General features: G+C 42.1%; 1 protein-coding gene across 3 annotated transcripts in view; it reads right to left on the bottom strand.

Moving 5' to 3' along the window:
• Window positions 1-26,798, bottom strand: part of RUFY3 (RUN and FYVE domain containing 3) — a 49,405-nt gene that overhangs the window by 10,861 nt on the left and 11,746 nt on the right. The window contains exons 2-13 of one of the 3 annotated variants that reach the window (XM_009324026.1): window positions 15,346-15,519; window positions 13,893-14,010; window positions 12,023-12,124; window positions 10,905-11,028; window positions 10,172-10,233; window positions 9,002-9,067; window positions 8,823-8,892; window positions 6,840-6,932; window positions 6,002-6,082; window positions 5,205-5,372; window positions 4,361-4,458; window positions 731-850 (exon numbers count right to left, since the gene is read on the bottom strand). In XM_009324026.1, coding sequence (XP_009322301.1) covers window positions 731-850; window positions 4,361-4,458; window positions 5,205-5,372; window positions 6,002-6,082; window positions 6,840-6,932; window positions 8,823-8,892; window positions 9,002-9,067; window positions 10,172-10,233; window positions 10,905-11,028; window positions 12,023-12,124; window positions 13,893-14,010; window positions 15,346-15,519 — 1,276 coding nt within the window. Of the gene's footprint in view, window positions 1-730; window positions 851-1,036; window positions 3,260-4,360; window positions 4,459-5,204; window positions 5,373-6,001; window positions 6,083-6,839; window positions 6,933-8,822; window positions 8,893-9,001; window positions 9,068-10,171; window positions 10,234-10,904; window positions 11,029-12,022; window positions 12,125-13,892; window positions 14,011-15,345; window positions 15,520-26,798 lie in introns of those variants that run through there. The other 2 variants (XM_009324027.1, XM_009324025.1) reach the window with 2 other exon arrangements.

Raw genomic sequence — 26,798 nt, 5'->3', positions numbered from 1 at the left:
TAGCTCTAGGCCAAGAGGTAGCTGCTACATCCCTGCTGACGAGCAGCAAATTGTTTGCTTTTAGTGTTAGCTTTAGACTCCAAATTATGCTATTACAGTGGAAAGTCTGATGCAGCGCTAGACTTTGGAGAGGTCTACGTTGCCGTCAGAGACCCGACCGTGCTTTGAAGCGCACATCTGGCTAACTCTCATTCCCTAGAGCAGGCTAACCTGGAAAGCGACCTCAGTGCAGACTGAGGATCTACCGAGCATCCCAAACAGGTTTTGCAGCTTGTGGTGATCTCTGTCCTGCATCGCTAGCGCTGTAGGTTTTCGAAAGCGATGGTTATCAGCAGATGCCCAACAAATCTAACCGCAGTGCGGAAAGCCCCCATGGACATTTCCGTGTTCAGAAAAATATCCTGACGTTTCATTTCCACCCAAGAGATGTTCTACAACCCGCTTCTGATATTCCACCGCCACATAAGCTTTGTACTTTTGCTGGTGGTTTCTGCTGACCATGTAGTTCTTTTGCATTTTCTTCCAATCCGATTTCTCAAGTTGTAATTTTGAAGACACACACGTTAAAAGATTTGCCATCTCGCAAAGGATTTCACCCGCCTGGCATCTAAAATGCCACTTGCCTCTCTCCACCTCCAACCCCTACTTCCCTTTTGCAATCGCCCTGCCTGCTTTCTACTAGACACAGTAAGAACAGCCCAGAAAGTAGATTAGAAAAGGATCTCTTCACCGCTGCCTGGAGAGCTCTTCCACTTCTAGCTGGAGGCTGTTGATTTTGTCCCCAAACTCCTGCTTGAAGAGACGGTTGTCCTGCTGGGCCAACTGACGGTCCTTCTCTGCCTGTCGCAATCTGGATTTGAGCCACATGAACTTGTGATAAAAAACAAAAGCCATGGTGGGGAGGAAGACCGAGTTTGACCAACAAATAAAAAACCCAGTGAAAAGGTAAAGCTAAAAAAAGCAATGGTAAAAACAATGGAAAGGAGGAAAATATTTTAAAGAAAAGCAAAATGTAGGTGAACCAGGCAGAAGCTCTGATTTTCAATAGTTTTTATTCTATTACTACAGTTTACAGCCATTAGATGAAAAACATAAAACATCACTTTTATCCAGATTCAAAGCAAACCTCAAGTACACAGAATTTTAAGTCAAATTTGATTTTAATGTACGTTACATTTGAGCTTTACACATGTAACTGGAACTTGCAACATAGGTTAGCTACTGTACTGAGACTTAGTGCATTTTCCTGGTCTCTTCCATGGATCGACACATTGGCTCAAGAGCCCAGGCATTAGTACACCAAAGCATTTCCACTTCGGGCCTGACATCAGAAATGGCCAGATCCTTAATTCTCTCTTATGTTGTTACTGCGACAGCAAGCAAAACCAGCCCAAACCCCTATTTCTACAGAAGTAGTCTGGGGAGGGGCAGGGGAGTTGACTGTTCTAACTAGCTATTTGGATACCTTGACGAAAGCTTCCACCTTTTTATTATTATTTTTTTTTTCTCCAGGTAGTTAAAATGAGTTTCTAGTAAAAGGTTACTGCAGGTTAAGTTTATACTTTCAAGCATGCGACTTGGGCATGGCGTAGAGATCTAAAACGTGTCTCCAAGTCTGCTTGTGTGCGGGAGTCCATTAAACAAGCTAAGCAGCGGTACACGCTTGCGTACAGGAGGACTAGGCTGAGCCTCACACATTTTTAAACGTACCTAGTGAGAATCAATAGGTGTTCTTTCCCCAGTTGCGCTTCAGTCACATTTGCCACCCACTGCCCCAAGGAGCACTGTCCCACAGGACAAAGGGAGAACTGGCACCAAAGAATTTTTACAGGCATCTCACCAGAGCAAAAATACCCTTATTCAACACAGAAAACCCCCAAATGTGATCTTCTTGAAAGAAAAAAAAAAAAAAATCTCTAGGAGCACTTATAACCTAAGGCCCGTGACAGGCCAGCACGGTGACCTTCTGCAGCCACAGGGAAAAGGATATTAGTTTATAATAGTCCAAGGTACAGTTACGTAAAGTTTTGCACTGGGGTGTTAAATTGGCAATTATTTTTCCTATTGAGAGCTGTTTCCAAGCTTTAGGTGTTCTTTCATTAGCAAATTCCATTCGTATTGAGCAACAGAAACTCAGAAGCAAATGAAAGAAGTGTAATAGTAAAAGGCAACTCTTCCTTTTAAACCACTAACTACTCAGACAAGGAATGGTCAAGTACCAAATTACCATTTCCACTCCCCACCACTGCACATTTTGTTCCTTTCTTCCTTTTTTAAATTTTGTTTTTGTTTCTTTTAAACACTAGAGTATAAAGATCAGATTATTTTTTTGTACAATGTGTAACTTCCCTTTCTAGGAAGAGGAGAGACCTTCCAAAACACCTCTCCTCAGCTTCCTTCGGTCGGGAAGAACCGCAACGTATGTCTAGAGGAATTCATGGCAGAGGTAGAAGGCAATGCAAAGATAAGGAGGTTTCCACTGAACTTACCACTCTATCGTGTTACTCTAAGACACCTAGCTACTAATTCTGGACACATGAAGTTTAAAGGAATAAGGATAAGTCATAAGCCCCCCCTCCCACCAAGTCACTAAGGCAAAATCGTTGCAAGCAGTCTCGGTTACAAGAGGGCTGGTCTTCACGGTGATGAGCTATCGAGTTGCGCCCGTTTGTCTTGGACTTGGGGCTGAACCCACAGAACAGAAGTGAATGGGTAACAGCTTGGGGTACGCACACAACTACTTTCAACAACTTCCAGGGATGCATTTTTTTGTCTACTTCACAAAAAGGGTAACACAGAAAACTAGTTGACTTTCCAGAGCTGGCCAATCTGATGTTGGCTTGACCAACGCACCTAGCATCCATAAATGTCGAAGACTTGTGCTGCTGTATACGGTATGCATCACCGGGATGTACAGAGCCACATATCTCCCATTCCTTATGCTTTTCTGGTGTGTTTATTGGCCAACTCATTGGTACTTTAACACAGTTTAAATGGCAAAATTAGGGATTTTTATACCCGACTCTAAATCTCTTAAGAAAAACTCACTGATTTTAAAAATTCAGCAAATTCCAAATCAACTTTAGGTGACAATTAACATTTTAACAGTTGCTTTTAGCAATTCTCAAGTTCTCTCCTATAAATGAGTTCTGATGTCAGAGCTGTGAGGTGACCAGACAAAAATGTCTAATGATGCTTCTGGATCAGTTTGTTTGCTGCACTACTTAAGGTTTTTGCCTGTTTCACCAAATCCTTTTCACTGCGTAAGTAAGTCAGAATGAGGAGGATGAGAAAACGGAAAAACAAAAACAGCAAGAGAAAAAGAGCAAATCAATTAGCCGAGTAGATATCATAAAATGTTTTAAAATACAAATTTTCCACAAACAAAATGACTTGTTTTATAAAGAACCATTCACAATATAAACCCTAAAATGAGAGGGTTAATTTAGTGCAACGCCCTACTCATTAAATAAGTCCCAGATGATACGTGTTGCTGAGAGCTATGCTTTCCCCTGATTTTCTCGGCGCTAGCATGACAGTCAAGGCAATTCGCAGAGACTCAAGTTCCGAACCTTTGGCCAAACCACCGCAAGGCCCGGCGTCGAGAACAAGACAAAAGGGAAAAAGGAGCACTGCTCCTTCTCAAATCAATCTGACTTCGACGCTGAGGCCGCCCTAATTTCGTGCAAGTTAGTAACACGAGAGCATCACGGCCGCTAGGATGGAACTTGTGCCAGTCCAAATGGATATTATACCTATGGGCTATCTTTAACAACTTCCAGCGACGGCCAGGCTGCCCTCTCATCTTCCTCCATGTACTTTCACGTGAGGATTTTTTTCAAGCTCACCTCCCTCAGAAAGTACAAGGCTGTTCATAATGAGAATGGTTCAAATTTGGGCTATTTTTCTAAAAACAGTACCAGAGAAATCTGGAATAACCAAGCACCTGCGAGCCTGGCTTCTGCGGCACGCTTCTCCTTCCTGCTCCCACTGTAATACTGCCATTAACAGTCAAGCACTTCTCCAAGTTGATATTTACAATTTTTTGTCAGTGCTGTCAGAGATAGTAATTGACTTGTAATGACTGGATAGCATACAAAAGTGCAGCTGACATAGATAAACAAAGCTGCTACGTTAATTACTGGTTTAGTAGTATATTCTTTTCTAACGGAAGCCCTCCTGAGCATGCAAAAGACTTCTCCTAACAGCATCTCACAAAATTATAGTTCTCCTCACGTAGGTCTATTGAGCAGTGGCTAAGCACAGCACTCGGACTCTCGCCTGGTCCACTCAGGGTCAGTGGGACACTACCACTAGAACACACGTCGGATTTTATAATCATAAAAGTTTCATTTTTTACCTTTGTTCAAGCTGTTTGATGGTGGCAGCCATCTGATTTGTTTTTTCTTCCAAGCGGCTGTTTAATTCACTCTTCTGTTTCACTCCCATGTCTGAACTCTGGAAAAGTAGCATCGTGGTTTTTTGTAAGTAGAAGTACAACCAAAATAAGCCACGATAAATCATGTGGCACATGAAACGAAAGGGGCAGAAGTCACAGAGGCAGGAGAAGGTGCTCAAAAAGCAAACGCCAGGTCAATAATGCAAGGACAAACACCTTGCCATACAGGTGTAGGCTGCATCTGGACCCCACAAAAGGGCAATACCATAATCAGTGAAGCTTCCTGTATAGTACATATTATTAATGCAGTACATGCTAATATCATTCGACTGTTTTGCACAGAATAATTGGCTCAAGGAGAGCAGAAGCCACTCCTTCCTGTTCTAATGTTTATTTTAGGATTTCTTTCTGAGCATTTTGTGTTGCTCTTTGTCTTAAGAGTCTGCTTGTCATCACACAGCAATGTATGTAATTACACCATACACCTTCAAATACTAGATTGTGCTGGAACAGAAGCTACCGTGGCTCAGTTTTTATAGCACAAAAACACAGAAGGTGCTTTCCCTGGTCACAGACACACATTTCTGGATCATCATGAGTCTTTCCTCAGAAGAAAATGCATTTTCCTTCAAACTCCACCACATTCAATTGTTCAAGTACTACAGCCTTCTTGCAGCAAGACAGAAGCCTGCTATAAAGCCTTTAACCCTTCCACACCTGGCACCTTTTAAACAGATGGGGGGGGAGTACAAGAGCTATCGTTTTTATTTGGAATTCACTGCATTCGATTTAATTATTTCCCTACCTGCAGCTTGAAAGACAGTTCATGCTTTAGGGCCCTGAGGTCATCCAGTTGCTGTCTGAGTGCCACCAGCGCATCTTGCTTCTCGCAAACGTCTTTCTCCAGCATCTTCATGGCTAGCTCCATCTCCTGTCGCATCCCAATCTGCACCTCCAGCTCTTTCTCCACATCCTGGAACATACGGATCAGTCAGCATTACCAGCCAGCTTTCCTCACCATCCGTGAGATAACCACCCTTAACCGGCGCTCCTGCCAGTGCAGTCACTGCCTAGAAGCATGCTGCATTGCCACAGCGTCACAGTTACAGATCCGACACATCAAAGAATTAAGGACAACAAATGCACATTTTCAGTCCAATATTAAAGCAAGGTAAACAGCATTACCAGCAAAGAGTCAGCAAGTACTATATCAGCCCATCTTTCTGATGGAGGGGACTAGTGAAAAGCTGGCAGACTTTTTATTTCCTGAAAACATTCTGCTCAGGCATTTTCCTCCCCACCAGCTGAACACACTATATTGAGTAACGGTTCAGATAGTGGCAATAGCCTTATCTGCAAGGGGGACATGTCAGACCTAGAAATGCAAGTGCACTGCTCATTTTGAGAAACAGACCTCAAACCGCTCAACAGAGCCACAAAAGTTACATCGCTTCTGACAAGACTGTCTCGGATCAGGCTGAAGCAGGCAGGCAAGAATGAAAAAAATCCCCCAGCCAAACATTTTCAAAAGTCATTGTCTGACGTGGAGTTATTACATGAAAAAGCCATTTGTAGTGAGCTCCAAGCTCACACAGTCCTCACCAGCCGCAGCTGAGTCTCCTCCTTTAACTGTTTTCGTGCCTCAGTCAGTGCATGTCCATCAGCAGTTCTGTCTTTAGTGACCTAAGTTAATGAAGACACCCAATTAGCTTGTCATTAAATACTACTAACCCTCACATTTGCTGATCATTTGCTTTTCCCACCACTTCGAAAACAAATTCTGCATCTATCGTAACTCAGAGCTCCATTCAGTTAACGCAGCATGCAGCTTCCATGTGCAATGACTATTTCCCGGGCTCCCCAAGGTGCTCAGCGCGCTTCAGTGGATATGAATTAAATGCACAGACTGTCCATTTTCAGAACTTTCACAAGATACTAAGTACGGTTACAAAACCTCAGAAAAAGATCTTATTGGTTTTAAAACTAAAAACGGATTCTGCCATAGTTACTAGCACTTTCAATAAATCAACAAAAAAAGATTATAGATCCTGCCCCTTGATTTCCAAAAAGGGTAGCATTTCAGGCCAAAAAAGCAGAACTCCTACTTCCGAATTTTTCTGCCACCCCCTCAGTAAATCGTCCTTCCTCCCGTCCCTTCTGACACCTCCGCCCAGCAAGCCAGGAACATGCTGTGTTAGCTCCCGGCTCTGCGCACGCTCACAGCTTAATCAGCTACGGCCAGGCAGGATTTACTGTGGCTAGGGTCCATCTGCCACCCTCTGCGGAGGACCCACCTATAGTCGCTCTGCTCTATTGCAGTTTTTGAGTGATACATAAGGAAATAAAGTCTCTTCCAAACACCGACTTCTCGGTTGAATTTGGGCTGGGACTGCCCAAAAAGGTTCAGTAATCATTCACGCACACACACACACACACCAACCTTACGATTGGACTCTAAGATGTAAGAACTTTCTTCTTTAACCCGTTCCATCTCTTCTTGCAGTGTAATAATCCTGTTGTTTGCAACCGCAAGCTGTGAGAGAACAAAAGAGAACAACAATAACATGTCAAAAACATACTTGGCTTTTTTTTTTTTCCCTCTCTAGACACATTTCTACACCTGCTAGACTCGGTGTAATGTGGTTAGCGCAACTCAACAGAAATCCTCACTCCATTCCCCTTGCCTTGCCAAAGATAAGAAAAAGGAAAAATGTGAGCACATCGCATCTAAGTTCTGTTGACTTCTAGCAACTGAAATCTATTACCAGAGAAGAAATATTTGCGTGGGTTTGCTAAAGCTTCAGTAGTTTGGGTACGCTGCTAAGTAGAGCATCTGAGATGTACGATGCTCAAGCATTTGGGCAGGAGAAGCACGATGAGAACCTCATCAGAGAAGGAAGATTTGGCTGGAAACAGAGGATCAGTAGCACACACCACCCTTACGAGATGGGACATCTGCCTCAGAGGAATTCCCAATGAAGACGTCACCGCAGACTAACAGATTACTTTGAGTGTATGGTCAAAGGCCAAAATAACTTGAGAAAACTCCTTCTGGCTTTCTAAATCATAACTTACGTAAGCCTTGCACACAAGAAAAGCTCACTGACATTCCAGGAGATCAGCTATGTTGTTAAGTGACAAACCCAAATAGAAATTACCCTGATAAAAGTGCGAGTCTTTGGTACAGCTCAAGCCAAGTACACAACTTGATGTGACGTGTGACACAGTTCATTAACTACACCCTGCAAATAGCCCTGGTTTGCACAGCGTGTTCCAGTGTCACTTAAATTCTTACTTTGAACAGCATGCAGACCTCACTAAGATACAAGCAAGTAAATTGTTAAGAATCAAAAAATACTGCAGTCAACATTGCAATTGATCTCACGGGTACCATGCCTAATGGGCACAGCACTCATACTCTGCAGGTAACAAATCAAAAGCCACTTATTATAGTAGCACTGAGAAAGGCAGCCTCTACTGCAGACCACCTTTTTAAAATAAAAAAAAAAAAAAATTAACTGTAAAAAACATTTCTTACTCCTTATTTGCAAGAGTGGATACACTTATTTCCATCGGTAAAGCTTCTTCTCATTTGGAATACATTCATTAGAGTAAATGTTCAATAACCAGACACACAGACCTCCTTTAATGAGGGTGAACAAGCAAAAAAGAATTTCTATTTCATATTTGTACTGCAAGAGCACTGAGACATCCCAGTCAAAATCATTCTGCTGAGCTAAGTGACATGCGGACAGAGATACTGTAAAACCATTAGGATGGGACCTACTGTCACCCATTTCTCAGGGAACTGACCCCAAAAGATTTTATTACGTTTATGCCATTACTAATGAACTGCAAGACCAATTTGAAAACACAGGTTACACCTATGACGCACGTACCAACCATTTCTCACGCTCAGACTGAACAATATCTTATCTATAATGATAATTTTCCTTTATTTCTTGCAAATTGTGGCAGGCTAGAGAAACAGTTATCAAAACATTTCAACTACTGTCTTTACACTGTAGTAAACTTCTGCACCTGTCAAAATAAACAGACATCTAAAAATTTGTCATGTCTGGACATCTCGTAACCTACATCAGCTGTACGGCATTCGAAACCACACTCACCATACAATTTAGTCTAAGGCATTTTCCAAAAATCAGAAAGCACTCGAAGACTTCAGAGGGATAAAGTGTATTCAGCAGCTTTTGCTTTTAACATAAACATTCGGTTGCGTTTCCACCTCATGCTTAGTTAGTAGCAACAGCCAGTGTAATTCCTTGGCAGGTCAGTTATTCCAGTTCCATCGTTAAGCACTCCTCACTACATATAACAGCAATCTGAAAATAACTCCTCCCTTACCTTTTGAATGCCCGATTCCAAAAGGCCAAAATGTCAGGTGATTTTCTGTTACACTTACCTCTTCAGTCAGTTTAGTGTTGGATTTTTCTAAGGCATCCACCTTGGCCTGTAGGTTGTTTACTGTAGCACTGTTGAAGAGAAAAAAAAACCAAACCTACAGTAATTCCTTCTTTTTTAACAGCCATTTTTTCTGTTTTGCTATACTATATCATAAAGAATAAATAAATCATGTCTTACCTTAAATGTCTATTGAGTTCCTCTACATAGTTCTTCTGGTCCAAAATAGCAGTTATCTGACCATCTCTGGAAAAAAGAAATACCATTCAGCTCAGCCATTTGGATTCAAAGAACTAAGAGACACCATTAAAGGTCTAAGAGGAAATGTGGTGATACAGCCTGCACATCCAGCGTACCAACACCCGAGGTCTCAATGAGTCTACGTGATGCATATGAAATAGCAAAGCCAAGCTGCAGGCTCTGCCTTTACAATCAGTCACCGTCCCCTGACTTCTCAGAAGCCACAACTACTACATTTACCTGGATGATGTTCAGGCATTTTGTGACACACAACGGAGAATGATTACAGCAGACAACATTTCAAAAAGTACAGCAGTATTTCAAAGAGAAAAAAAACTGGTTTTGCACTACATTTATATCGGGCAAGAGCCATCTCACCAAAATCCATTCAAGGAAAACTCAACAAATGCATGTTTTGCATGCACTTCCAGCAGGAAATCTTAACTAAAGAATGTTCTAAAAATGAAACTACAGATAAAATAAATGCAATCAAAACACCTGATCCTGAGGGATAACTATTAAGTATATACCTGAATTCAAACTAGCAGAACTTCCTTAGAAGGAAGAAGTACTCTTGAAGAACCTCAGAAAACCGCAACACCTGACCCGTATGTCGGTGTGCCCACAACCGCTCCGAATGTTGCACAGCTCCGGTTGTGTATACTGGCACAAGTACTTTAGGCTGTTACTGCAGTTACGATCTTTCCCAGTTGGAGAATTGTTTTTTTCTAAGGATGTTATGGTGCCAAAAATCAACTACTATCCTGCTAGCCATACAACCGGGGAAGGCTACCAAGCTGCTTACCGAAAAGGCTTTTAAGAATGGCAGACCTAACTCAGCAGAGGGTCACGCTTAAAATATTTTTATCTTCAGTTGCCAGTTGAGGAAGAACACACAGAATTTCTGGGAGACTTGCCTTTTCCCTGCACCCTCCCAATACTTCCATTATGTTATTTATATATTATTCAAAGAGAAAGAAAAGCAATTCAGTCTTGAATTTAGACTAAATAGCTTTTTAATTAAAAATGTAACAGCTTGCAGGGCAACCTGGAATACTTGAATACAAGTTACCGAGAGATAAGAAGCAGGACAACTGTGCGTGTACCTACCCTTCACTGCCTTTTGTGCTGTTCCCATCTTTCAAATACATTGAGAAATCAATAACTCCAACCTAGAAAAGAAAAATTTGCATTTTACATTAAACACTTAGTTTCTAAACATTGTCCGTAGCTGTGAAAGTTTAGAGTCATTCAGTTAGAACATCAGTACATGTTGTATTATAGCAAGGATTCATTATACCAGTAATCTATCCAAAATTAGTGAAAACATGGCGTATTTCAAGCAAAAATATAGGAGGATAAGCAGCACGTTGGCAAGCAAGCCTTAGGACATAAGACAAATCATTACCATCACCATATCTGTACATACACTGCTTATGCAAGCTGGAACACAAGTGCATACAGGCTCATTTTCTTTTGTCTAACAGCTACAATGATCTCATCACACAGCGTGAGTGAATTAATAGTTCCGTCCACTTCTCCCCTCATTTTGGCTAAGTCCTTCCCCGTTTTCGCCTCCTTTTTCATTTACTACATATTTCACTCCACAGTGACCTGCATGCAGACCATAGCAAAGTGTAACAGCAAAGAGAAAACCAAAATCTTGAGTGTCTGATCTCAGTGCCGCCAGCTAACCGAAGACCACAATCGTAGTAACAAGTTTATATTAGTCTTCGATTACATATCATAACAAACTTGTATCTCAGTTGATTACAGTCCTCTACAATGGAAAATTCTTCCAATTTAAGTGAGCAGAAAAAAACATTAACTGAATACCCAGTACCTGTGAGTCCAGGTCTTCTCCTTTCATGCAGAAGTTTGCATCGATGACATTCAAACCTACTAGGAGGCCAGCAATGATCGCACCTTCTTCTTCCATCATCAGTGCGTTGGGCTCATAAAATTCACTGCAGGGTGCATGGCAAGGGAAGACAAGTGTTGCATCTTTAAAAGTCAACTAGCATGGGATCCCTGCTAGTTCATACGACAATATAATGCAAGCTCAGCCTTAACAAAAACCCAGGCAGCGGCACATAGTCCATACAGAAACATACTCCTCTGTACAATCGACATACTCCTGCTCTGACTGAACAAATCTCCCTTAGCACAGTATGTCTTCAGGTGAGGCAAAGACCCAGTAAGTAGGAGACCCGGTCCCTCACTGTTGAAAGGTGATGGAAAGTAAGCACGATTCTTGAGTAATGGTACAGCACGTTGCAGATTTAAGACCGGGGCTTAGTATCAGAGTTCTTTAAGTAGCATACTTCTACTACTCTATTACGTACTTTTATTAACACAAGCCACCGCCACATCTTCCAGTGGACAATACCAAGTTCTCCCTTCTAACCCCAAGTCGGCTATGGATTTACATGGACAGCCAACAAAAACATACTTGTTTGAGTAAATAAACACCAACATATTCATGAAATCCTACTGATTTACACAGACATAGTAGTTCAAATCTACGGACTTTCAATTAAACTACAAAATCATTGCTGTTTTATCAGCGGGAAGCAGAGAGAAGTGAAATGACTTGTTCCAAGTCAGATGGTAATGAAGTGACAAGGTCAGAAATACATCCAGGGCCAAGATCTTGCAGACAGAGAATGCTGTATCCCCTCTGTACAAATATTTCACCCAAATCACCTCTTCGGAACCAAAATTTGTGTTTATTCTAATGGATACTTGAGACAATAAAAGCTGAGAAATAACAGATTCTGAATTAAGAAAGAATACTAAGCATTTTTAATCCCTCAGAGGAAGCTCTGCATTTCACAAATATTACTACTTATCAAAAAAAAGTACACACACACTTTACCATTTGGGTGTAAAAGATGGTAAAGATCTTGCAAGAGGGCAGAAGTGAACCTAACCTAATCCAAGAACGAGCTCAGCACTCACCTGAGAAGATCCTTTCTGTTAATCAAGGCTTTCATGTATTCTGAAAGTTTCTTCTGCATTAGAGCCAGGCGAAGCCAAGCTCTTCCTCTACCTACAGGTGTCCTACAAAGGCCAGAAACAAAAGTTACAGACATACTGCAATGCACATTCACAAACAGCTTTAATAATCATTTTCCATCTGAAGTTTCGGCATCTCAAAGATTGAGCTGGCGCTGATGAAAACAGGGAAATACAAGGTATTTAAGTGCAAAGAGTTACAGACAAGTTTATCTAAGCAATCACTGCTTCTCTCATAACTAATTATGTATTTGTTGTTATACTACAAATATTTCCCTGACTTTACCCCTGCTGGATGCCACCACATAGACAGAGATCAGCTGCTTCAACACATCACCTTCTAATTCAAAATCAGGTTTGCATAAGGCAAGTCAGAAGAACATGTGTATACTTCAGCTCAGCACAGATGCCCAAGCACCACTCCTTCAGGGAGGTGTTAAGTTGGGTGAGAATGCACAAAGACAACTGAAAACACAAATTCAGTACTGTTCTCTTCAACTGTTTTGCTCATTAACACACTCACAGGATGCAATGGGTTGTAGTCACAGTCCTTCCCCCTCTGTTTCTCCTGGCAATCCAAAGCACGCAGCTTTAAAAATACGGCAACTGATATGCTGCATCACAGCTCTGGCTCATCTACCCCGGCATGCTGGCCAGGAGCCAGTACCAGATGCTCCAAAGGAAGGTGTAAATCCCCCATGTTGAGCAGTATTCTGATTAGAAAGAAATTTCTTTTCCATCTCCAGCAGTCAGTCAGCTGTCTTATACCAAACAGCACGTGGGGCACTTCATTTTCTAACCTTAACTAGTATAGGCAGCAACTGCCCATGAAAGTCATCTTCATTACCCCCCATTCTTGACCTCACCAATACACGACACGACATTTCTCAAGGGTTAGTAGGAACACAAGGCTGAGGTTCAGAAACTTATTCCAAAACTGTTCTTTATTTCAATTTATTTCATGTTTCAATATTCTTTTACAACAGAAAAAGGGAACAGGAGCTCTGGCGCAACACTGTTGGCACTCCACGCTGGTCCTGTAAGCTGTTCCAGGAGGAGTCCTGCACGGATCTCCAGTAAAAGCACTTGTCCATACGTACATCGCTAAATACTAACCCAAAAGAAACTGTTGTTGAATCTATTCACCTCTTCTTTCAGCAAAGAAGCTTTAATCCTTAGTCCTGCTACTCAGACCAAAGCTTCCTTATACCTTTTTTTCCTATTCCCCAGGTTGAAAGCCTCTTACAGTTTCCTTTTAGCATGGAATAAGCAAACCTGAATGTGTTGTCGGAGATGACTGTGAGATTTTTAAAAGCAATGTAAGCTTAAAGTGGTTTTTTTCCTCCCCTCTTTAACATAAGCTATTATCTTCTCCAACTTTGTGACTGAGCCTCCCTTTTACACCAACTGTACAAATTTACCTGAATTTATTTAAAAGAAAAACTACCTCTATCAGCCTCAAAACTATTTAACCTGTAATCACCTTCCTTCCAATTCCCTTCCTCTTCAGTTTAACTTCAGAAGGAGTCAGTAAAGGCTGTTCTCGTTCCTGAGACACGTCGTCACTCGTTTAGTGCTCCAATAAACGCACTATATTGTCCATAACACTCTGTGCGCTTAACACGGAAAGAATATATCTATCCCCTCCTTCTGCAGTTCCTTGGTTAAGAATAAAAGCCAGTAATGATCCATTTTTATCAGCAGAAGGTGGCAGATGTATTCCTGAAGGTTATGTTTGCCCTTCCTTCTCTTCTTTAGGATCCTTATTACAATAAAAAACGCATGTACTTGGGCAGTAAAAGACACTACTTACTTCAGGCCTGGGAGATCCTTGACACTTGCTGTAATTTCTGCAGCTTCAGGAACAAGTTTTTCTACTAGTTCTAGAGGTCCCCAAAATGACTTATTTTGCCCAAGAAAAGTCTTTTTGCCTAGAAAAGAAAAAGATATAAAATGAGCTTGTTAGGCCCGTGCTGACTAAATACATTCCCAAACATGGTCAGAAGTGAATGCACAGTAGACAAAAACCGCCAGAAAGATTCTTCAGGCACTGCTGCTGGGCAAGTACAAAAGATGACTTTTTATGCCCGAGGGTGGCAATTACTGGTATCATTCAAATAAGGCAACAGGAGCTTGCGACAGATGCCAGAAAACATTCCATACATCCCCAATATGCCAAAACAACAACACCCGGGGATAACCAGCAACTTAGATTCACTGCTAGAGGTTAAGATTTCTACTAGGATGCTGTCACTATCCCTAAGTTACACTTGATGTGCGCACAGTGATTTTCTCTCACTGACCATCACATTACAAGGAAAAGGACCGCACCACGTTGAAGCTGCTCCTTCTCCATAGCTGCTAGGGGCTTCTCTGTGCATCCTTTCCTCCTTCAGAAAAGCTTTCTAGTGACCCCTAGGTACTCAAGCTGGAAATTCATTTTCTTCTTCCATAGTTCTCACTGCTACGTTACAGCGGCAGTGAGAAGACCGAGAACTCTGTTAACTTCAAACTTAGGACCAGCAGCAGGGACACTGGCGAATGGATTAACGAAGCAGCTGAAGAATATGAACACTTCTCCTTTGCACGATGTTACCCTAACCAGCACAGGAATCCCTTCTTCCGCGCTACTGAGGAAGCACCGCAGGATGTACTTAAAGGTGCTGAGAGACCATTTAATATCCTCCGCTTTTCATCTCAAGCTACTATCACGCAAGGGCAGCACATCAAGAGAAGTATTCTGGTACTTGGCAATTTTAGTTGTGACTCCGTATTACGTAGTTAAGTATATGCTCTGCTTGCTATTTTAGAAAGCAGCTTACAAGACATTAGCTGCACAAAGCCAACATCCTCAGTTTTGATAGAACTATTGAGACAGGACCTCCACGTTGCAGTTCCTCTTCCAGCAAGAGGACCATTGCGTCCCTAAAGCATGAGGAAGTGCAGAAAGAAAGGGAGTCTTAAGTTTGCTGAGGAGCTAATTTTATCACTGATCACTTAGTTATACTCGAGTAATCTGAAAAGCTGTTTTAAAAATGGCAAGCACCTGCAACAACTGTGAACTTTTCACCAGCAGCGTTATACCTTCAGCAGGTTTTTTCCCTTCCTGTGGCCTGTCAAGTCAACTGTGATCACAGCGGTGACCCCGCTCAGCCTCTCTTTAGTCCGCTGTAGATTACGAAACTGGATTTTTAAAACAAGATTGCTCTTTATTGCCCCTACGCTATGACAAACAGCCCAGGAGGACTCCTCTCAAGCAAGGTTACCTTTCAAGCCGTGTTTAAGGCAATGTTCCATCACAACGAAGAACTGCTGAAGAGGTGCATAGTCTGAGTCCAGCGTCCTGCCCAGATTAAGTGCCGATTCAATCAACCCCTTGATACTCAGTTTCGCCATGTTCATCAGGTTCATGCGTTCATTAGCCATGAGATAATTAGGATCTATAAAAAAAAGGAAGAAAAATACTGTTGAGTAACAAAAGCTATTTCTAATACAATAAGATATCCCATCTCTCTCTCTTTTTGTCCCTCAGCTTTGAAGATATCTTTAGGGGCAGTGACAGTTTCATGTGAGGCACTCTCTTCAGGCCTTTTGTTGAGAAAAATCAAAATTAACTAGCATTTTATGGCTGAAGCCACAATGACATGGGAATAGGTGATGTATCACATTAAGGGTGCCTCAATACTTCAAATAACTACAAAAGCTTTAAATTTTCAAGGAACAAAAGTTTGAAGACAGCTGTTAATATTGTGCTTTACATCTTGACAATGCGTTACCGAATGCCACGGCTGTCACTTGCTCCAACTCAAATCCCCAGCTACGTCCAGCAACTACAAACTGCTAAGAATTCTCCACTTGTGATTTCTTCTTCCATCTAAAGATAACCATGAATGCGCTCACACTTAATCCATCAATATGTCTCTCTACACAGTCTTGCATCTTTACTTCTCATGACTTTTTTTTTTTCTTGTTTGTTTTAAAACTTGGGTGTAACGTGGAGCCAATTCCCAACTACCTCTCTTCATTTTATCAACATCACTGTTTTTTACCACTGACAATAAGGAGCTGATCTTCATGGCCCCTCTGACAGCTCACTCTAATTCCCAACACGCACAGATCTTCCAAGATCATATTCTTCCTCTACCATATTATAAATATTCAGACCGTTATACTTGCTAGTTGCAAGAAGCAAATGCAGACATCCATTTTCCAGTCTACACCCTGCCTGCAGGCCTCCCGCTCCCTGACCCATGTAACGTGCCCGTGCCAACATCTCTCCTTTCACAGAGCGCCTCTCTTCCCAAACACCATCAGTGCCTTTCCAACACCTCAAGCAACAAACTTTTTTACCGCAGTACTGTTCCGTAACTAGACTGAAATTGTTCTACGTCCACAACAAATAAAGCACGCTTAAGCTTTAGGTCTGGAGATACACAGTAACAGAGAGAAATTCTTGCTACGAAAATGATGTTGCATCAGTTGCAAGTTTTCTGGTTGCATCTGTTGCACCTGCAATCTCACACCCAATTTTTGAGCTAAAGTTCCTTGGTGCAAGCAGTTTTATAACCCTGTAAGGCACATTTATTCTAGGGCTGCTCTAAACAGCCATGGACCTGTGAACCAATTTACCACCTTCGCGAGTGAATTCAGTACGACCTAGCAGCAGAAGCATGACCAGAGGACATCTAAGACTACCTATCTAAGCACAGGGTACACATTTTATCTGCTGTACTGACAAAGCATGCTTGCATTTCACAAGCAAGTAAATATCAGACTGAAATCCTTCAATTAGAATAAAAGGAGATATATTTCCATTTAAAATGCAGGGGAGCACATAGCTAAGTTCGATGAAAGAAACCATAATAATATTGAGAAATCTAAGCAGTGGAAGAATGGCTGTTCCCACTGACTCTGTGGAGTACCACCACCCAGATCCACCCAGCGACGCTCACCACCGTCAGGGTGTTCTCAAGCTCTTTTTGACTGTTTGGAGGCTCCATCTCTTCAACATACAGACAGCTGAGATATGTTTTAAGGAGAAACGTAGGAACCTCTCTCATGGTGAAGAAGGAGGGGAAGATGCAACCCTCATCCTCAGTGGATCCAGTCCCGAAGTGGAGTCTTGCAGAAGTCGGGGTTTCTATTCAGCAGGTTTGCCGCTGAGTAAACATCAAATCTCTACTAGGCAGGTGGACTTGAGGCGTCTGGATTGTTAACATTTCTCATCCTCTTGTCAATCCAACTGTGAAGAACCATTTCTTGCAATTTAAAATGCAACAACTTAGCCAAAAGAGGCCAAGGAGTATATTCTTCTGAGACTACTGCTGTCTCCTATAGGACTTGTCCTGATGATGCAAGTCATCATCCTGCTTCATCACAATGCTGGTACTGACAAGTCCAGTTGCTCGAATACAAACTCCTTGTCATCTCAAATGTACTGCCACTGCAATGAGGCATCTTGGCAGCACCCACCAGCCAAAAAGAGAGCAAGGTGCAAAACTTTATACAACCATAGAATCGTGAAAAAGTCACATCGTTGCCACTTCCAATCTTTGGTATCTCCTGCGGGTTGAAAAGCACTGTAGGCCCAGCAGCCTGTAGCCGATAGGCGTAATATTTGATTTCAGTAATCTATGGCTGAATCCAAAACAGGCAAGAAGAGCAACGGCTACCGTGCAATTGAGACTCTTTATGCCAGACAGAAGGAGACACTGAAAGGCATCTCAGGGTTGGGAGACGAAAAGCAACTACTGAAGTGGAGACACAAACATCCTCAATCAAAGAACCTGAGAAATTATGAAACAGAATCAAAAAAGAGCATTTGTGAAACTTGGGAACAAAGGCGGATTTGCTGAACCTGCCTCTGAAGCACGCCGTGGTCAGGTTCCCATGGCTCCAAGGCTAGCTGGCACCCAGGCTGGTGAGGTCTCATTATTGCTGCTTAGTTTTGGGTGGCCTGTCTGCCAGAGGACAGGCTGCTTTTATCGGGGATGCTGCTGATGACTCAAAGAAATACTCAGACCTAGCTCTGTGGCAACAGCACTAGCAACACTCGAGTACCCCTCATCAAAGGGGCGCTAATCAATGCCCGCTGGAATTGCCATCCACCAACAGCCACCGGTCTAGTCATGCTCCAGGCCACATCTGCTGCCATGGACAAACGCCGCCTTGTTCAGAGATGTGGCAAACAAGTCCAGTTCTGCCTGTGTCTCCACCCAGTCTTCCACCGCTGAGGGCCAAAGTGATCAAACCCCCGAGTTTTGTTTTACTAACTGTATGCTCTTCAAGCACTGATTGTCTTGGCTCACATCTTATAAAAAGGCTGAGATTCGGCATTCACAATTTATTTTCATAGTTTAGAAAACTTCAAAGTACCCATTTAGGAATGCAATTCTCATAGCAACACTGGACTGTAGAAAGATTTAATTTAGTGGGTGATTTTTATTGCCTTTGCAGAACTGCTACTATTTTAAGCTGATGGATTTGGCACGTACATTGAGCAGATTACCTGTTTTGTGATTTGCAATCCATTTTATGATTTGCAACGTAGCTAACAGTCACCATTACTAGGAATGCAGACTCAGGAAAAAAAGTCTGACATAGTATTATACACGATTGCAAAACCTAATTTTTTGTACGTGCAATTAAAAAACCCTTCCATACATTTTCTTCTGTGTACTTCTGCATAGAACTCAGGAACAGCACCTCCGACAGCATCCATCACAGTTGCCCTTTAAGAGTCTATGAACATCACTACAGCATTTGCTTCTACCATAGACAACTATTGTCACAAAATTGTGCTTTGCTTCAGTACCATGATTCAAAATCCGCTCAGAACAAGCTTACTTGGTAAAAAAAACCAACCAAAACATCAACCCCCTCCCTCAATACTTCTGGTAGCACACCACCTACAGTATATCCGTGCTTCTGACCAAGACAGATAAACCAGCAGAAATCTCTAGTAGGTTTCAATTATCTGAGGCGATTTTTACACATACCCTCAAAAGACTATGGTGCGGCGGTAAAAGAAACTACTTTTTTTTTTTTTTAAGTTTAAATACGTTTTGAAGTCTAGGTTGAACATGATTATTTGCCTGGCCAGGCTTTGAAGAACAACTCCTATGCATACGCACACTGTGCACGCTCATTAGTGAGGTCAGACCCTTTCGAAAAAGCTGAGTGCTTGCCTCCTGAACATATCTAAAAGTTTTAAGACTTGACTTAAACCTTGTTAATAATCACAGCTTCTTTCTCTTCTTCCCTATCAAGGGAATAGCAAGATACAGGAAGATACAGAGACCTCCTCTCCTCTCTAATCAAGACATCTCCCCGTTGGCCGAGGTCCCACAGCGGCATGCCCCAAGCAACAAAGCACTGCCGCAGTACAGAGCAGTCCTGCACCCGCTGCCCAAGTGGCTCCTTCATCCAACCAGTAGCAAGGCAGGCATCCAAAGTGATTCTGCTTAGGTGGCAAATCAATTGCCAATGCAAAATTAAAGAAACCGTACAAGACAACCAGGTGGAAAATGTTACTTTGGCTACAGTTACTAGCTAATTTGAGTAACAGTAGAGTCCAAGGACACTGCTCAGAATTCGAGTCCTACTCCATTATATACTCATAGGAAACATTTCTTAACAGTATCGAGAGCTGCTGCCTCACACAGTCCTATGCTGAGGTCAAGGGTACCGTATGCTTTTTGAGACAAGGGGCATGGTTTTCCCCAAGTCTGAGAGGTCTGTGACTGCTGTGTGTCAACTGGGGTCAATACTACCTAATTTAAAAAAAAAAAAGCCACAAACAAACAAGAATAATAGAGGGGCGTACAAAGCATGTTCAAGACAACTAGATTCTTTCAACACGTTTAAGAGCTAATGAACATCTGAGCTGATGAAAGCACTTAGGAAAAAAGAAAAAGCAGGGCTATGCTTTCATTTAAGACTAGAATGTGCAGTCACAGTCTAAAGAACTGAAAAATGTTTTCATCACATTAACTAATTAAAGGTTTCTGCTTCATTAGTCTGATGTGAACAATGGTGCTCTGCATATGCAGCTTATCCAAGATTCTCATCTTGCAAACCGATTAACTGTTATACAGTATGAAACTGGATAACATCCCAAAGAATTATTTGGAAAATTAAATCCTAAGTAATTTATACCATTGTTATATGTGCTGCAACATATACACCCTTAAAACGGAGTCTACAAGAGCAGGGTAAGCAAGCAAAGATGACTTTTACACAATAAGACTATCCGGCTGGCTTTAATTCAACCCAGTCACTTTCCGCTTTAACAGTCTGAACCTGACGTGCAGTTAAGATTCTCTGAGTCAATACCTTCTCCAGCTTTCTGCCTCTAACTGTGAAAACTCTGCCTGTGTTTTACTACACATGCCATGTCGCAAGCCTTAAAAAGTAAAGTCTTGGCCCTTAAACTTCGCCCTTCCATGTGGTTTGGCTTTCAGTGGAAATAATCTTAAATTCTCAAGACACTTTTGCTATTTAAAAATTGTAGCTTCTACAGAGTAGACGTGTTTTGTAACCAGCAACCTTGCACATGGGAGGTAAGTGGTCATGACTGAACTGGACTTGCATCCCACTAGAATGACAGGGTAAAATAATCAGCTCATCTGACTGTTTCCTTAAAACGCTGAACTCCAGGTTTCTGAACAGGTAAAACGGTGCCACAATCATTCACTCGCTAACAGCATGAAAAGCAAAGGGTTCCTGAGAAGCTTCCATGCAGATGGTTTCAAAAGCATCCAAGAATCTCAGGTATCCTGTAATTTGTTTAAAAGCTAAAAATAGGTACCTAGGAACCTAAAAGTCAAGGAAAAAGTCAATGCAACACTGGATCTCAAAGGGTTAAGCTGCGACTGTGGCCTAAGTACTTCTCACCTGGTGACAATAAATTTTATCGCTCCTCATATTGAATTACCCTAAAAGAATTAAGAAGAAACTAAAATAAAGCTAGAACTTCAATCAAATACAGGAAGTCATGAAACGCTGTAAATGTGAACAAATCTGCTCAAAGTAATGCCAGTTAATTAGTATTTCAGCAAGGTTCTCCATGTCCCGAATCTGTCTTAAATCAAGAGTCCAAACTTAAAGCAATCTGAAATTTAGAAAGGCTGCTTCTATGTATAGAAGAGAAACGGCGTCTTGCTAACAGTTCATACCGTATTCAGATTAACTGAGATACGTTAAAGGTGAAACACTTGTTTTCAAAACAAACCAGCCAGCTATCTTGCAGTGCACCGAGTTTCAGTTAAGCAAATTCACATTACGAAAAGACATTAGTTCCAGCTGTTCAGACTATGAAATCATGAACACATGTATAATTTCAAATAAACGTGGAAAGCAAATCCCTAGATAAATTAAGGAGTTTCATCATTTTAACTGTCTTTTCCTTAGCCTCTGTTCTGCCACGCCGCACCATGCAGAAGGTGAGAAAATTCCTCCAAGCTGAAGCTCTCTCTCCACAAATTATCAACAGAGAGTCAAAAAGGAGTGACACAATGCGCGTTTTTCTCGGAATAATCCATTTAGTTCTCCCCCGGCAGCCTCGTGTCCTGGGCCGGCCTCCCTAAAATTCCTGCCAGTGCACAATCTGCCGCAGCATCGCCAAAGCGCTGACTTAGATCCAAGGAGGATCCTACATGAGCAACAGAGGGGGCAACTCCTGCCACCAGTCACAGAGGACGCAAGAAATTGCCGTCCTTGAGGTCAAAGCTGCAGAGGGGTGCAGGCAACTGCACGCCACCTGCCCCAGCGCACCGCCTGGCACCCCAGTTCAAACTGATGTCAGTGGGTCCGTGCCAACACACGAGCTTATGGTCAAGGTAATTAAGATGTGGTACGCCCTCCTTTCTCCCACCCCAGTCCTAAGGGCAGCTGTTTCCAGCTGAACGGCTTGCAGCAGCTAGCTGGGGGAGAGGGGAATATCTGCCATCTGAGCTGTTTGGTTTTTGTAAGTGACCCAGAGTCTTCCATTCAAGATGGAACTACGGCTATTTTAATGCTGCAAAAAGAAATCGGGAGTTCAACATCATGATGCATTTTTTAAGCTTCTTGTATTTCAGTTGAAGCTCTCCTGACATTGCCTTACGTTCAAATGCCTCATCTGCCTTCCGGCAATGCAAGCCCCTGACTACCATCGCAAGGATGAGGTGATAGATGTTTGGCGTATCATGCAGACACCCTCTTAAAGGTAAGCAGTGATGAAAATAAAAGTGACATGACTATGCACAAGTGAAAAGCAGAGGCATGTCTGTTTCTAGAGAACGATGTTTTATTCTACTAATTTTTTCTTTCTATATTCAAAATTCAACCTGTCTACTCTGAGGGACTGTGGATAAACTGGGAAGCAGCTGGACTAACACCATCTTAACAAAATGAAATCTGATTTCCTAAGAGAGGAAACATTTTCACAGAGAGTTTAAAAGGTTGCTTCATTTGTTCTTGCTATTATGTCCTTAATGGTGACTTTTGAGGGGGAAAGCACACTCCTTGTCAAGCATCCATCAGCCTCTGACTGATTGCCGAGGAGGACGGCTTCCCGCACACACCAGGCATGCAAGAGTTCAAAAAAACAGAATGGGGTGGTGGCCATGGGAAACAAAGATACAAGTGAAAACAGGCAAGACACACATTTCTAATGTATCCCACTCCAACAAAATGAATGCAAAAAATCCATACAATGTTTAATGGGGAAAAAAGTCTCAACCCCCCCTTTTTTTTTTCCTCCCTTAAAGACTACCTTGGATATGCCCTCGGCTGGAGCTGCTGGGGAAGCAGAATTAGCCGTTGTGCCAGCAGAGAGAACATCTCCCATGGCTGATGAGAAGCCTGCTGGGTTTACGAGGCCACCGGGCAGAAGCCCAGGCACGTAACCACACGCAACAGTTGAGAAAGGCACCATCCACAGAAGATGACTAATTTTTGCGCACAACACATCCTCTTTAAGTTTTATACCATCTGAGTTTCCAAATATAGATAAAAGTAAATTTTGCCGTGTCATGGTTGATTTTGCTTTTTTCTTCTGCCAGAAACATGCTTAAAATTATTTGCATTGGAAGGTTTTTCCTAAGCAAGTCCCAAACCTAGCTGCATTACTTTGCCACCCTTAACTATCAGTTATCATTCTAGTAATAATCGCAACTACATATTTTAAGACAGCTGTATCCCTTCACAGTGTTGCTCATACTTTACCCTCTATTTATAACCCCGAGTCTGTAACATAAACGTGCTTCACTTAATTTCACCATCTCGCTTTACCAAGCTTCACGTTTAAATTGCTTATCTGTGCTATAAAGAAACAAATGCGGCTTTTGGTTAACATCCTACCAGTGAGAATTAGACCAAAACTGAATAAAACACCGGTAAGAAAACAGCCACCGTGGGCTCTGCAATCCACACCACCTTCGAAAACAGCCAATGCACAAACTGGCAAAAAGAGCTGAAATGCATCTGCTGACCTTACGCCTTTGGGATTATCAGCGTGAGAATAACAGGATTTATGCTCCTAAACCTTCAAAAGCCCTAGCTTTAGCTTCTAATTTGAGATTGCCATTTTAAAAGAATTTGGCCTATATAGATAAATACCCCTAACCATCCTTCTACACTGAAATCTACATTCTTCCTATAAACTTCTCAGCCACAAAAGGAAAATTCCCTCCTCGCTCCCTTCCCTCCAAAAGGTATATTAGCCTTTTGTGCTGCAAACACTTTCATCCCAAGCATGAACAGTTGCATTTAGTCATCAAATTACAAATTTACTTGAGTGCATGCTGAATTGGGGATTCAACTACTGCACACTTGCACCATTTTTAAGATCAAAATAAGAAGCACTATAAAAAAAAAACTTCGACAGTTTTAATCAAAATTTGCAATACAAGTTTTAGAGTCACTTCTGCTAAGTCTCGAGTTGATAAATAGAAATACTTCAGAAAATCTGAAGCTGTGGGGTGATTTCTGAAATATTTTTTGAAATTTAGCTTCCATATATTGCTGCAACCTTTTAAGTTGTGTTTATATCAGGCTCAGGAAAATAACTGTCTCAGAATGCATTTAATATAAGTAAACTAGCCCCTTGCTGATTCGCTTTTTCAACCTCCACTCGAAGTAAAAATACCCAAAAATTTTTAAAGCATTTTGTAAGCAACACTGTATGCACATATTTTCAAACAAGAGATCAGTAAGAATTTAGAAACCAAAACTGATCACATGGAGTCCACGAAGGGGCTGATAAAATTTAGAAGAAAAGCCCTCACAATATCCATTTTAAATGTAAATAAAAGCAATTGCAAGAGCAATACATACACTCCAGTGATCAAAGACATTTTCTTTAACTCGCTAACAGCAGAAACCAAACATCCACACAGAGTGCAACCAGTACAGCATGTTCTGGCTGCGAACCTGGTTCAACCAGACAAGCACGTTCAGAAAGCCACAGCTATTGGCACTGGAAAGGAAAACTGTATTTTGCACTCAGGCTCAAAATAATAAGTCAAAAGCCAATCATTAGTGGAAATAATAGCTGAAAGATGTTGGTGTGGCACGCACCTTCAGTATCATCACGCAATTGCTCCACCACATCTGTCAAATCCTCCCAAGAGTCTTTGCAAACAGCAAAAAGAAAGGAAAAGAAAGAAAATGTCATGCAAGCCATGATCTAAAGGAAAGATTCAAAATCAAGGTATAAGAAAAGGATAACTGAAAGGGAGATTTGCATAATACAAGACTTAATTCATAGTGGGAAGAGATTTGCAAGTCAAAAGGGTTTATTAGTCTGCACAAAGCAATACAGCAAAGCGTTTTTTTCCTTGAGAGTCAAATTAAGGTAGGCTTCTGTAAAGCTTTAGAAGCTTTGTTTCTCTCTGCATTAAGAGAAGCAACATTTTTCTAAAGCACATCCTAAAAAGAAAAGCAAGAAAAGCATTATTTTGTTTGTGAGGTCACAGCACTAAATTTTTTATATTTAAGCAACGTCAGCATTTGCTTCAACTTCCTCCCACCCAGCCCCAACAAGAACCCCCCCAGGAGGGAAATACAGCCACACATGAAAAGCAAATACATTTCGGGAGAAGGACATCCTGAGGACATTTTAAATAACGTTAAACAGAGCTTTAACTCCGTTATGACCGTCACTCCAAATGAAAAATCTTGCAGAGGTGGTCCAACTGAGCCTGGACGCGGGTCACAGGTTTTACGTCGTCATTCTGATGATGATTCACGAAGGCCTCCACGAGGACAACACCTCTATCTCCTTGCCAGGAGCCTGCAGATGGCTGACAGGCACAAGGAGGAGGTAGGTGGGGAGAGGAGCAGGCACGACAAGGAAAACTTGTTTCAGCGTGCCCGCTAATTCCCTGGTTTCAAACCCAGAAAACAAAGCCAGACGAAGCTGCAAAGGGTCTGAGCCCTGTGGGATTTTCAGCTCCCTACTTACGTGCTCGCTCTCCCCAGCGCTATTTTGCAATCGGTTGAACGTCCGAAGCGCAAGAAAGGCTCTATTCCCCTTTACTGGCCAACTGTGCCAAAGTCCCGAGCAAAGTACACATACTACTAGGACCTCCTCCCTCCCACGGAAAAGCTATCACCAGCCTCCTCCTGCCGTACGAGCCAGCACTGGCTAGCAAACAGCATGTTCACAGTCACTGCATTTAAAGGGCGGGGGGAAGTCTAAATACCCGTACAACTAACAATTCAACTGATTCCCGAAAGCTTCCTACACTGCACTACCACTGACCAACAGTCTTCTCATCCTTTGAAACTGCTTTATGCATGTAACTGATTTTTAGCAATCAGTTTTCTTCATAAACCAGAATTTCACTTCTTCCCCTATGGCTAAGCATTACTGCAATACTGAGAACGGCATAAACCCACCATTCTTTAGGTCCTGCCCACGTACCCAGGTTGAAGTGATCAATTGGGGTTTCTCCTCTTCTTGTCAGGGGTTAAGAGGGAGGGAAGGAGGGACAACGAGCACAATCAGGTTCACCTACCTCTGCTTGCTAGGAGCAACAGGGAGTTTCACTTGAGAAACTCCCCACTATTGCAAGAACAAAGCCCTGGTGATGCTCCCCCTGCCACCGGCTTCCCCCACGTGCTACGCTTACGGCTTTTGGTCTTTTATTACACGTGTTACAGCTTTCTGTAGGTTCAGGAGACTTTTTGTAGCTCACAGTGCAGCGGTGGACTGACATGTCTCTGACACTTTCCTGGACCTGACTGCACTCTTACCTTGGAGCGCTACAAATTGGACTCCGTGACTCATGGGTCACTGTTGCCCCTTTCCCTTTTTTTTTAGGACTTACAATGCAGCTGTTAGTGTGATTGAGAAATTCAGTATTTGTAGGAAGTGCTTTGCCTAACAACACTACACAAACAAGCTAATAGTATTTTCTAGCTGTATTTCTAGCATTTCTGAAAATGAATCAGATGAGAACCTAGCTGCACATGCAATGATTTAATAGCAGTTTCCATCACAAGCAAATATCAGAACCAGATTCTGACCATCCCAGAATGCCTACCTGCACACTGAGATTGAAGCCAGACATCATCACTGAATGGTCTTTTATCTAATACTGAGGGTTTGGGTTTTTTCCTTAATCTAAAGTGTAAACAGTGATGAACACCTCATAACCAAAAAAAGATTTACAATTAGCTTGGTAACGGGGACAGAGAAAGTTGCCAGGCTTCACGTGATCTTTCTCACTTC

The sequence above is a fragment of the Pygoscelis adeliae genome, unplaced genomic scaffold (assembly GCF_000699105.1).
Source record: "Pygoscelis adeliae isolate BGI_AS28 unplaced genomic scaffold, ASM69910v1 Scaffold55, whole genome shotgun sequence".
Lineage (NCBI taxonomy): Eukaryota > Metazoa > Chordata > Aves > Sphenisciformes > Spheniscidae > Pygoscelis > Pygoscelis adeliae.
The sequence above is the reverse complement of the archived record's forward strand: the minus strand, read 5'-3'. Positions and strand labels throughout refer to the sequence as shown.